The sequence below is a fragment of the Rhamphochromis longiceps genome, linkage group LG3, assembly GCF_057381845.1.
Source record: "Rhamphochromis longiceps isolate RC_006_pf linkage group LG3, R_longiceps_female_GT1.1, whole genome shotgun sequence".
NCBI lineage: Eukaryota > Metazoa > Chordata > Actinopteri > Cichliformes > Cichlidae > Rhamphochromis > Rhamphochromis longiceps.
Window position 1 is genome coordinate 29,952,664 of NC_140559.1, and position 13,894 is coordinate 29,966,557.

Here is a 13,894-nt window from a genome sequence, read left to right on the forward strand (position 1 = left end):
CACGAGTGAAACCATCATCAGAGAGCCTCCACTATTTTCCGTGGTTCAGCCATCCAGTCGATTTCTTCCAGGTAATTTAATCAGGATACCAGTTACTTGGGAGTTACTTAGAAATAGAGCAAACCTCATTCCAGGCTTTTAATTGACCCTTCCCACCACTGGATTCCTGGTTAGTCAGTGCTGCTTATACCAAGTACAATGCCCCGAGACATGATTATCCAAAGAGTCAAAACATCACTTTCTATATTTATATTAAACATCAGAAACAAACTTATGTTAAATAAGAAAGATGTGCTGCGTTCATATTAGAGGTTTCATCTCAGAAAAAAAAATACTCAAAAGATGTTTGAATCAAGTTTTTATTTAAACTTTAAGACAACATAAACACTAATAAACAACAGAACTAAACAATGAACCATCAGAGCAAAACAACTTTAACCTTCATCAAATCTAGGATCAGGATTTTCCTGATACAATAATAAAATAAATAATATAAACTGAATAAACAATACTGAGAGGATATAACTGGTTTAAGTCATATCTGCATTCTTAACAGCAGTGTTCAAGTTGATTGTTTGCTATTATCATTTAAAAACAGCAAAAACTCAAAAGGTTGAAGGTTTACTGAACAGGCACATGATTCGTGTCTCACAGTGACTCTAAAATAATTTCCTGTCTTTGAACAATTAAAAAAATTAAAAACTGTCAACGTGTTTCTCAATCAATCATAAGACAATTATGTGATAGTTTTTCCATAATTATTGATCAGAAAAAAATACATGTTAATTAATTAACATGCTGGGAAGTAATACAATCAATTATAATTTGAAGCCCATTTTAGAAAAATGCCCGAAACAAGAGATTGTACAAAGATTGAACTGTTTGACTTGTACAATTATCATCTGCCTGTAAAGGCTGCCCAGTTAAATTTAATGCTATGATTCTTTTTCCACATCTTTCACACTGTGGCAACCGAATCAGCCAGTACAGTGGCATTACTGTAAAATTTAGGAAGGATATAATATAATATGCTTTTTTTAAATACATTTTTCCTTATTAAAACTGTACTTTAGATGTGTAAATGGCCTTGGCCTTAAATCAGTTACATGATTTGGAAATTCAGCAGTAAAGGTGTAAACACAAGGAGAGTTATTAATAATTGTAGGTTACCAAAATGTAGACACATTTGGTCTGCTCTCTGCTAGAGTTAAAGACCCACAGATTTTGAATACTTTGCCACTGAAAAATAAAAATATTAGTCACTAAATTTTAAATGCAAAGGTAAAGTTATGTCTTTAGTCGACAGACACACCAGTGCCTCCAAACAAGCTCGTGGAATTAAAATTATGAAGTAGCAAGATGCAGTCTCACTGAATCTGTCTCAATTTGAGTTGACAGTGAAGACTAAAAACTACCAGTTTTAACATTGTGTTGATAGGAAGGGTTTTCTAAGCACGGCGCATGCCCTTGTGATCGGGGGCAAAAAAACAAAGTATTGGTTGAACAATTCACCACATCAGGACCTCCCCAACATTGGACACTTTCAAAGCTCGTCTAAAAACCCATTTTTAATTCCTTGGCTTTTAAATCAGAATGAGTTTGTACTCTTACTCAAATCTAATTTTTTGAGAGAACGAGGGCCTCTGTAAAGAGGGCGCAGAAACCCGATAAATTAATTAAAACATAATAATTAATCAACAATAATAATTATTGCAAATTATAAATAATTAATACATTTTTGAATATACAATAATTATTCTAAAAAAATAAAATAAAAAGTATCTTTATGCCGCCAAAACCTGTGATATGGTATTCTCTCTTTTTTTTTTTTTAGATTATAATTCTAATTATTTTTGCTATAAAGACACAATTTCCTACTTTTCCCCTATTGCGGGGGTCCCGGGACGTAACTCCTGTGACAACTGAGAGAATGCTGTAGTCTAAAAGACCCGTTTTTATTGTTTTTCGCCGCTGACACACTCAGCACAAGCTGTGCTGACACAAACCAAAATGCTGCAAAAAATAGAAAAAAAAAATCAGTTTTTAGCCAAAGAACACAAATGGACTGATGTAGAAACAGAAGATGTCTATCAGCTTTTTGGTCTCTGGATTTACATATCGCTGCCAAGACTAAGACTACACAATCATGGAGACACAATCATGCCTTGTCTGTTCCCCTTCCATCAATGACATATAGACAAGAGACAGGTCCAGAGCCATATTTTGGAACATCCACCTCACTGATCCTGAGTAGGTGGTAAAAAATTATGAAATCCTCTGTGGCAGCCAGCTTATTAACACCCGAGGAGGGAACTGGCAGTTGATGAAAGGATGGTGGCACCTAAAGCAAAGCCTGGCATGACACAATACATGACGGACAAACCAACTAAATGAGGGATGAAAGGTTTTACATTGGCTGAATCAACCTTTAGATTCATCACATACACTGTTAAGACTTTAAAAGCAAGTGATGCTGTCTTATGTCTTATGATGTGGTGATGAACCTTTTTCAGCTGTTGCTTAGCACAGGATGCCATGTTTACATGGACAGTTGTTTTGTACCAGTCCCAAATGTTCCTGGATCTGACCAGCACAAGATGTGGTGCATGTAGTATCTACACAGGGAATGCCTGGGAGGGAGGGAAAATACTCTCAACAAAAAAATGCGAATTAGGATCTGTGAGATGGATCAGAGATGACCCACTTGATATTGTGAAGTGGATGGACACGTGGGAGGTGCCTGTGTGCACCACCATCCACCTGTATGTCCAGGGTGAAGAGAAAGGTGGAGGATGCAGATGGACACTGGGCTGTGAGAGGGGCTGACATACTAGACCAGTTCATTCAGTATTAGTCCACCCACAGCAAGACTGCTGCAGGTACGGGACTGTGCTCTTACACTTCCTGGAGATTGAGACAAGAAAAGCATTCATCTTGCACCGTGAGGCGATCAGTGCCATGCAGGTGCTGCCCATGGCACACAAAGAATTTGTGGCGGAGCTGGTGTGTCAGCATGGAGACAGGAATTCCTCACAGCAGAAGAGCTGAGAAGATTGTGTTCCCATTGTCACAGACAACGATGCCGTCCAAAAAGGCACTAAAGGCAAACGCTTATTTATACACCGTCTCGAGGTGGACAGCAAGAGGAGTGACACACCCCGGAAATATCAGGACTGTGATGTGCCCCTCTGTCTTGTGGTGGACAGGAACTGTTTTTGTAGAGGCATCTTATTGTGACACCTGATTGTTTTATTATGAATATTGTTGTTATTGCTGTTTTTTAAGGGTTTGATTTTATACTTTTTTATATTAACTGGTGCATTAGTTACTTGCCAAATTGCCCATAGGTGTGAATAATTGACCATCTATGTTTTAGCTCAGGAGCTGACCTGTCCAGGGCATACCCATATCAGCCTACGTCAGCTGTGATAGGCTTTGAAATGCAGAAATCTTAATGTATCATCCTTAAATAAAAAAACATTTATTTTTACTGCTCTGCTCTACACAAAAAATACTGACTTCTTCACTCAAGTGTTGCAGTCATTAAACTTCTGGTCAGTGTGAGCTTTATGACCAACAAACTACTACTACTACTCACAGCTATCTTATCTAAGCACGAAACTTCAAGTAGTATGAATTTTCATGTGCCTACTTAAGTGTGGCTTTTGAACAAAGCTTTTGCCACAGATGCTACAAGAATGTGGTTTCTCTCCCGTGTGAAGTTTTACATGAGTTTGCAGTGTTGATTTATGACTAAATTTTCTCCCACACGTGCTACACGAATACGGCTTCTCACCTGTGTGACTTCTTACATGCGTTTTCATTCCTGATTTCTGAATGAATCTTTTCCCACAAGTACTACAAGAATACCGCTTCTCACCTGTGTGGACTCTCCTGTGAGCTATGATCCCTGACAGGTCAGTAAATCTTTTCCCACAAGTGTTACAACAATGTGGCCTTTCACCTGTGTGAATTCTTAGATGGCGCTGCAACTCTGGTTTCAGACCGAAACTTTTCCCACAGGTGCTACAAGTAAATGGCTTCTCACCTGTGTGTGTTCTCAAATGACGCTTCAAATTTGATTTCTGAATGAATCCTTTGCCACAAGTGGTGCAACAATGTGGTTTCTCACCTGTATGAACTCTTAAATGTGCAGTCAGATTAGATGTATGTAAGGTTTTCCCACAGATTTCACATTGTACATACTTTTTCACTTTGTCAGATTTACTTTGACTCTCTGACACAGTGGTGTTGTCCAAGCTCTGACTGCGTTTCCTCTTCTTCAGCTCTGCATTTTTACTTGATTCTGAGTCCACATGCTTTTCTTCATGATCTTGGCTCTCTGCTTCAGGAGAGCTGTGAAAAAGGAGCTGCTCTTTGTTTGACTCTGGTTCACTGTGGTCACTTTCCTCATAAGATCGAGTCACCATGAAGATATCAGTCTCTTGCTTCAGTTCAACCTGCTCTCCCTCCTGACTGCTGCGGAGTTCCTCCTGTTCTTCTTTAATATGTGAAGGCGCTGGATCCTCCTGGTCCAGACTGGAGTTCTTCTCCTGGTTACAGACCTGCTGGTCTGTGAGAACTTCCTTCTCACAAATGTGTTGGTGTCGGAGGTCTGAAGAGACAAATTGGGAGAAATGATAGAAAAAAAACAACAACAACCCAAACATCTGAGGAACATATTCTGATTTGAGCCGTTGTCTCTTGATAGTAGTCACTTCTGTGTCATTTTAAATCTCAGTAACCTTCTGCTCTTAACTTAGGCCTGTGTCTTGGTTAAAGACAAAGGAAGAGGAGTGGGTGAGGCATTGTTAGAGAAGAAAAGGCAGGAACATGAAGGTTAGAGTACAGGCTAACCTTATCTTGACCTCACTGGTACTTTACTTTCAGTGTCATCTCTGCAAACCAACACAGTTTGTCACCATGGAAGATGTCTGCTCCACCTCTGCTGTAGTTGTCACGCCTCAAGAGTCTGTGCATGGACCTCTTCTTTTCACCATCTATGCCCTTTCTTCATTACCACCTACTCAGCTGGACTTGGCACGGTTCACCACACACGCATACTTGGTTATAATGGAAAATCGATCAATTTGAGTTGAGTCGTGGCGTATCGTGCAGAGTCGATTTGAATAGGCATTAATGGAAAAGGGGCTTATATGTACCCCCTGCTCAGATTTCCCACCACCATGGTCTCTGCTTCCATTTCTATGCTGAAGATACACAACTTACCCTCACAATCACGTGCCATCTAACCCCCCCCCCCCCCAATATAAACAGTAATAAAACAGTGCTCCTGTTTGTGGCCCCCAAAGTCTCACTCAAAAATCCTTCACTGCCCCGACCCTCAATACCTGTGCGACCTGCTGAAGCCAAACGCACAGTCTCAGACACTATGGTGCTCTGCCTTGCATCTGCGTTCTGTCCCTCGCGTTAACCTCTAGTGACAGAGCCTTCTGTGTGGCAGCCCCGACCCTCTGAAACGCTCTCCCATCTTAGTTTTGCAAAACCTCATCACTGGACTCTTAAGAAACGTAAAACTGACCTCTTCAACAAAGCCTTTCAAACTCTAGCATTTTTGTATGTTTATAAATTGATTTATTTAAACTCCTTTGTACCGTGCCCCTGGGTTTCTTGAAAGGCGCTATACAAATAAGTTTTGTTATTATCATTGTTAAATATAGGGATGTGACTCCCCCATTCCTTATTTTCCTACTGGCCCCTTTGCTTTTCTGTAGAAACGAGAAATCGACTGGTATTTATTTCAGGAACAAGGGCCGCGTGCAGGGTTGTAGTAACTACAGTTAATAAGCCAGATATGCGAAACGTTAGCAGAAGTTAGGTTAAGGAGAGAGGTGATGATGAGCAAGCAGTAGTATGACTTCATGTTGCTTATTACAGTTGGACCTTCAATTCTTCCTGTGCCTCTAAAAAAACAAAAAAAATAACTTTAAGCTCTGATTAGGATCCTACGTGAGTCATATTCATTGTCATTAAGCCCATCACAGTTTTACATACCCTTTCTGTGCAAGTTTATCTCAGGTTTCCAGATGGTCCCCAGCAGTCTGAGCTGCTCTTCATCAGTCCAGACGATAATGCCTTCAGTCTGCTTCAGTCCAAGCTGCTCTCCCTCCTGACTGCTGCAGAGCTCCTCCTGTCCCTCTTTAATCTGTGGAGGCTCTGGGTCCTCCTGGTCCAGACTGGAGTTCCTCTGCTGGTTACAGACCTGCTCCTCATCCAGACCCTCCTCTTCCTCACAGTCATGCTGTTGTGGGGGGTCTTGAGAAAACAAAGAAACACAGGAACAATAATCGAGAAGGTGTTGATACAAAAAAAAACAAAAAAAACACACACAACACTATTTTACAAAAGCATGAATCAAAACCTGAATAAATGGTGATCATTTACACACAAATGTTTTAGAGACAGTGAGCTCAGATTGTGGCGTGACTGGTGTCACAGTGAGATGTTGATCGTGTTAAATAAACTACATAAATATAAAATATTTTCATCAGCTGAGGCGCTCCCTGGTGGCACCCTCACATGCCTTGATGCACTGCAGCTTTTTGCAGGAATGTTTTCCACATTTGAAATGATCTGGTGTAAATTTTTAGAGCACAATATGCTTACAGTTAGGGCTGGGCTATATCATACCGTTCACGGTAATACCGGTGTAATTTTGGGCAACGATAGGAAAATGACATATCGCGATAGAATATGGTAAAACGCACATGCACAGTACCTTTGTTTACATACGCACATGGTGGCGACGCAGAATGAGAAGAAAATGAGAAGAGCGAAAGCGGATCGTTGAATGAAACGGATGAACCAGAACTGGTTTGTAAAAATGCTGCAACTTCATTGGTGTGGAACTGGTTTAGCTTTCGTCCGTCAGACACACAACAAACCACTATTTTTGGTAGAGCGTGCTAGCGGGCCGTCGTTATTACCGTGTTGTTTGGAAAATACAGCACACTTAAAATCAATCCTTTGATTTTTCTAAAAATCGACAGTGCCTTATGTATGAATTCTGGTTGCGTTTACTGACCTCGAAATGATTTTATGTACACGGCACTCGAAAATCTGTCAAATGTTTTAGTGCGACTTTGCTAAGCTACGAAGCCGCACCACTTGATGGATTGTTGGAGTATTACAGCTATCGTAGGCAGGAGCCTCGCGGAGTGATATGTACTGTGCTGCATTGTGTGTGTGTGTAACCTCTTTTTAAGTTTTGTGGATATTATACATGGTTATGGTCATAATATGTCAGCCCATTTCACTGGAAATGCCTTTTGGTTAAACTGTCAGCAAGGAATTTGCATTTCCACTGTTACGTTTTTATATAACTTTAATGCACATAAAAACAGCTGCTTGTTCAAGTGAAAATACATTGATGGGTTTTTTTGCACTAATAAAGTTGTGGAGTTGTAAAGTATTTTGTCTAGTGTCAATTATATCGTCAGTTATATCGTTATCGCAAATTTTCAAATGTATATCGTGATAAATGTTTTTGGTCATATCACCCTGCTCTACTTACAGTCTACAAAAATCACAAGTCCAAAAAGGCTAGGCAGCGCCTGTACCACCTACGACAACTGAGGAAGTTTGGGGTCTCTCCGGGGCTCCTCAGGACTTTCTATACAGGCGCTGCGTAGAGCATCCTCACACAGAACATCACATCATGGTAATGGGAACAGCTGTATTAACCCTCCTGCCATCCTTTAAAAAACTCACACCCATCACCCTAGGGACCATTCTCAGCCACGCCATAAAAAGACCATATATCCATATTTTATTCCACTTTAAATTAGCCAACCTTGTAAAACTACTTCTCCCTGAAATATTCATGTAAAGTTTTAATTATATTTTCGTTGTTTTAACCCTTCAAATCCCAGTGTTATTACATGAGCGCCCTGTGTTATAAGCCCCAAAAACCAAAAAACGAAACTAAATATTTCCACAAAAAACCAGTTGAAGTAATATGTGATTGTCATTATAAGTAGGCCTTTAGATGGACCAAAGATTGGCACCAACATACATTTTGACCTGCCATTATTTTTTTGCATTTTTTTTGCAATTTAAAAATTCAAACTTCAAGGCCCTGAGTCTTCATTGACATCCAAGAAAAGAAGAAAAAATAAAATCATATGATGATAATTTGGGGTTGAAAAATAGCATTTATAATGGAAGTCAATGGGCAGAAAATGGTCCCCAGGGTGATGGGTGTGGGGATTTCTGCTGCTCAGCCATTTTAGGCTGATTTAAGGAATTCACACTGGAATATTAACATTGACAGGTAAAAACTATCCTGTGGCAAGTTTGGTTATATTCCACTGAACACAGTGGAAATGGCAGCCATTTAACACATAGCAGTGGCACAAAAAGGTCCCAAGAAGGCAGGAGGGTTAAGGACCAAAAAGCTCTTCAGAGAGTGATCCGTACAGCAGAACGCTGCTGCAGGACTGCTCTCCCCTCCCTGCAGGACTAGAGCAGCTCAAATACTGAAGGAGTCGTTCCGCTCCAGCAATAAACTGTTCCAGCTTCTGCAATCAGGCAGAAGGTTCTGCACCATGCGGACAAGAACAGAGAGGCTCAAGAGGAGCTTCTACCCTCAGGCCATCTGTGTGTTAACTCAGCCCCCCCCAATCAACCATAACGAACTGAGAAAGGACTCACATATTCCCATTTCATGCCTGATCCTTCTGACTTCATTGCAGCACAAGCCACTTTAACACCCCACTCACACAATGTACATTCCCAAATTTTGAACTGTAAATTTCCAGATTGTTTTATTCTAACTTAATGTACATAATTCACTCACTTATCACACGTAATGTCCTCTTTGTATATATCTACTTACTTATTGTATATATTGTTTTTTGTCTCTCTATTTTGCACAGTTGAGGAGCATATCAGGTCACATTTCACTGTGTGTTAAACTGGTACAACTATGTACGTGACAAATAAAGTGATCTTGAATCTGATATTAAGCTTGTTTTATTCCATTTCATTTTACTTTTTAAAGCCTTTTATTAATGATTATCATAGAAAAGAACCAGCCTACCCTAAACAGAAACAGTGATGTCTCTTATTGGTGGATGTAGCAGTGACCATGGACCCGCACCAGTCCAACATAGCCCGTCACTGGACACTGACCCACAGCACTGCTAAATACCCACTTTAACTTCTTCTAGTAAAATCAGTCACGCTGAAGAATCTGAGCTTGAACAGCACAGAGTTAAAAACATGTCCATACCTGTGATGTGTGAGTTTCTGTCGGGTTTCCGGCTGATATCCAGCAGTCTGTGCTGACGGTTGATCTCCTCCTCATACTGGACGATGGTTTTTTGAACCTCTGAGAAGATTTCTTCACAAACAGCAGTTAGTCTCTTCTTGATGAACTCTCTCAGATACTGAGCTGAACTCATTGCTGCTTCAACTCAGGCTGGGCGGATCGATACAAGCATTGATAGAAGCGATACCGACAGTGGTATTGGTACCAAATCCGCACTAATGTGACGGGATCAGTACTTTAATTTGTGTCTCTCCTTTAAGTTCAGTCCACTTCATCAAACAGCAGCCATGGCCACACACCCACAGCACCTCTCGTTCTTCACAGCTTAATGGCATTTGGCAAACAGATCCATTATCGTCACCTGTGCAGACAGGAGTAAAGCAGGGAAATCAGGTACACACTTCCTGTGTGGCTCTCCCTGACAAATTCTTCTAGCAAATTACTGCATCCAAGATAAAAAAAAATCACAGTGCTTCACTCATGATATGATGTGATATATGTGCGATGTATATGTTCTGTCATCTTTAAATCACGTCCTCACAGTGAAACTTTTGTCATTCTTATTTAATTCAATAAAACAGAAACAAGTAATCTGAGCTGCTTTGATACTTACAGCATCTCAGAACAAAACCATCTCCGTGGTGGGGAGGTCTAACCTCATAGCTAATTTATCCACTGTACATCTTACTTTGCTCATAAAACTTAATAACAGCAGCCAAACCGTTGCCATTACATTTCTCCCTGTAATATGCGTTTTAAACCAGCACTATTTTCCCTGTTTTCTTTTCTTTTTTCTATTTCAGGTACTCCCCATACCCCCACAGACGCTCTTTTGTTGTCAGGCAGCAGACTGTGGAGTTCATTAACGCTTATTTGACTGAGTCGTGTGTCTTTATCTTGCTGAACCACATCCCTACAAACACTCATCAGAGAGCCGTTTCTCAGTATTTTAGCACTCTTCATCTCCCTACAGGCGTATTTATCGCTGTTGTAGCTGAATCCGGTTCCACTCACCGAACGACGACCGTCTGGAGACGATTTTATGATCACTTTAAATCCGTCCTCGTGTCTCGTTGTCACGGTTACACTGCGCTCACTGTCCGTTTCCTCCACCTTACAGGTTTACTTTCACTCTGCTTGTCGTTTTTCGCCTGTTTTAACGTATTTCCGCTCTCCCGCCATCTACTTCTGTTCGCATTTCACTTCCTGATACGTCACTTCTCTCCTGCCCATTCACAACCAGCTGGCCAAACCCTGGTCGGCCCCGCCCCCTCCACTTCAGCTCTACTGTGGTCACTTGGAAGAGCTAAGTTTCTTTGTCTACTCTAAAACTATTTCTGTATTTTATTTCTCTAAACTATTTTATATCGCACAGAGACAGCGTTAACATCTAAATGTGCATCAGATGTGCAACATGTTGAAAGACACGGAACAACTGACGGAAAAAGTGTGGACTTTATACCAGTTTTTAAATTGTGTTAATAGGCCACGTAAAACCAGAGTTATGATAAAAAATATATGCAATGTTTGGTTTTCATCCTGAATACTATTGTTGTTTATATTTACTGTGGGAAGAAACGGGAAAAACAGCGTCTTATAAGGAAAACGCTCGAAAGCCTGTGAGCAAAACCCCAAAAAACCCCACCCTTTCCGAAGGGTGGGGTTTTTTGTATGTACAATGTCGACCAGTCAAAAAAATGATATGGCAACATGACATTTAGTTGTTTAGGAAGGGGGACGTGAGGGGCGGGGTTAGGGGTGACAGTGTTTTGAGATGTGACAGATTTGCGACGTTTAGCGCAAATCTTGTGTAGTCAGTGTGTAGTGTAGCCAATAGTTTTGTTGTGTGTGTCAGAACAATGAGGCGACTGCTGAATGTTACAGGAGTGATACATGTGCTGTTGTCAGGCCTGCAGGTATCAGGCTGTTCTCCTTTATCTTATAGTGGACAGAAGCTTTTTTTTTTTTGCAGTGGCACAAATAATTTTTGTGGCATCAAATTTGATGCATAACAGCTGATTGTTCTGTAAATAGTTTGAAATGTTTATTTAAAAAAAATGCCTTGGCTGCATTTTTATGTAAACAGCAGCAAAAAAACCCCTCAGTTCGACCTCCTTGGCTGTAATTGGTCCAGCCCAGAATCGATCATGACCAACTGCCCAATCCACCACCATTCATTTATACCGTTAAAAAAAGAAAAGAAATTAAACCCTATCGGCCTATAAAAACGAAAAATGATGGCCAGTCCAACCCTGGTTGTGGCTAAGCAGCTCACAACAGCTTTGGACAAATGAAGCATTCTTGATGTTTGTCGTTTCAGTGTGGCTTTCGTAGATTTCAAAAACTTTGCCTAAATGTCTGCGGGTGGTTTCAAACGCTGCAGCAAGGCCCCTGACCAAATCTTCTAAGTACTTGCATGTGACACCATTGCTAATACAGCTACATTGAATTCAGAGTCCATTTTAAGATTCTAGTTCTGACTTTTAAAGCTGTTAATGCACAAGCATCATTTTATATCATTGACCTTCTATCCCTAGCTGGTCCCTGAGGTCATGTGATCAGGGCCTACTTGTTATACAGCATACTAGGCTGAGAACTAAGGGAGACAGAGCTTTGATTGTGATTGTTTTCTTGCTTTTGCTGCAGATGTAAGGACACGTATTGGGAATTTACTCAAATATATAATGAATAAAGATAAACATTTCCTTACCTTTGTGGCAAATAGCCTCATTTATTGTGTCCATTGTGACTGTTTAGTTGTTGGCTCAACGGAAAATCCAGCAAATGATGCTACAAGAGGGTTCAAGGCCAGGAACGTTTATCATAACAGTCACTGAATCGAAGGACCAAAGATCCTTCAGAAGCCAAAAACTGATTGGCCTACCAATGTAATGGAAAGCTCCTTAGAACCAGATGACCCTGAAGTCAAAGGTGAGTCCACAGTAAATGTTACTAAAGTACAAGCCTTTTCTGATGCTATGTGTTGATTGATAGCGTACTTCTCAGAGTGGAAGAGGCTCGAGGTTGCTGTTGCTTGGTTCCTTAAAATGAAAACAATCCTTTGTGGAATAGGATGTAAAAAAAAAAAGGAAACGGTCATCCTAAGTCAAATAATCGTACCTGTAAAAGATGTACAAAAGAAAAGGTAACGATAACACAAATGTGTGGTCTATCCACAGAAGATCTTCTGGAAGTTGAGCTCGCCCTTATCCGATAATGCCAGCGACAAAGATTTGGAGAAGAGATTGCTACGTCGTTAAGTGGAAGCAATAAATCCTTAAGCTGACATGATAAGTACGGCTGGAGTTACTGGACTTTCTCAGTACCACAAGTCTCATACATAACAGAGGCATCAGATTTCCCTGCCCTCCTTGGGATGTCTAGAGGTAAGAATCAAGTGCACCCAAAGGAACTTTGCATCAGTGGCCATATGCTTACCATGCAGAGCAGATATTCGGAGCTGCTGCAGAGCATTGCAGTTGTAACTTGTTGTTTTATGTGATTAAGTTGTGCGTTAATGAATCTGTAATTGTTGTTCCTTTGGTAAATTAATTGCCGTGATTGGCCTTACTGAGGTAGATTAACTTTTTTATTTAAAGGTTGCATGTTAGTGCAGAATAAACAGGTTAGTTTGCTGCACTGTGATGGATTTCATGCTCAGAGTTCGGTTACATTAAGTGTAGCAGAGATGAATTTGAGTTAACCCTTTAAGACCTACCATAGAACCAAGTTCGCCAGAGCTTATATTATATTTTTACATGCTGTGGAGCCATTTTTGGGAGCATTTCAAGTTGCTATACATCAATACAACCATTATAGCCCAAACTTTAATAATATGTCTGCATTAGGTGCATAGTAATTACATAAATTGCAAAAAAGTTTCCCACCACAGGAAATTTATTTTGAGTGTCTTCATAGTTTTATTTTTGAAATACACCAATTTTTATATACTGCAGGAAAAACGAAAATAAATATTATAGTGCAAATTTGCAAAATAACAGCATATGCATCAAAATAAACTATTTCCAGCAGTGCAATATGAGTCTTAAGCATCCCAGAAACGACACAGAAAGTCATAAAGTCAAACATAACTTTTTAAAACACATAACAAGTAAAACACAAGCTCATAAGGCCCCGATCGTAAAAAAACTACATTTCCGCAAAATGACGTCACTTCCGGTTTCGGGCAGGTCATGTGGTCATGTGATAGTTCGCGCTGATGGACGTAGGAAGTGTTACAAACAGCTGATGGATCGGCGAAGCGTGTTTCTGGAATATCATGTTTTTGTTGCTGCAAGTGATTTTTATGCAGTTTTTGCAAAGCTATATGTGGAAGGAAACTGTGACCTAGGACAAGCTGATGGCATAAGATGTAAGTACAACTCCTCCAGTTTCATATGCAAAAAAAATTATTGCGCTAGCTTACTTGGTTGCAGAGCTACTGGGATTTAAAAATAGTTACGCAAAACAGAGCGTGCCCGCTCCGATCGGCTGTAAAGGGTTAAGCTGATGGTGCTCAGATTCATTCACTAAATTCCACCTGTATAAATCCCACAGCTGTTTTACTTTTGTACATCAGCCTTTTTTTAGACAGTGTTTCAC

The 13,894-nt window shown here is 40.3% G+C and overlaps 1 protein-coding gene across 1 annotated transcript in view; it reads right to left on the minus strand.

Annotated features, from left to right (window-relative positions):
* Window positions 1-10,496, minus strand: part of LOC146674013 (uncharacterized) — a 34,327-nt gene extending 23,831 nt beyond the window's left edge. The window contains exons 1-4 of the mRNA XM_085384743.1: window positions 10,307-10,496; window positions 9,254-9,653; window positions 6,016-6,276; window positions 3,625-4,615 (exon numbers count right to left, since the gene is read on the minus strand). Coding sequence (XP_085240869.1) covers window positions 3,625-4,615; window positions 6,016-6,276; window positions 9,254-9,425 — 1,424 coding nt within the window. The 5' untranslated portion in view covers window positions 9,426-9,653; window positions 10,307-10,496. The remainder of the gene's footprint in view (window positions 1-3,624; window positions 4,616-6,015; window positions 6,277-9,253; window positions 9,654-10,306) is intronic.
* Window positions 10,497-13,894: the final 3,398 nt, after the last annotated feature.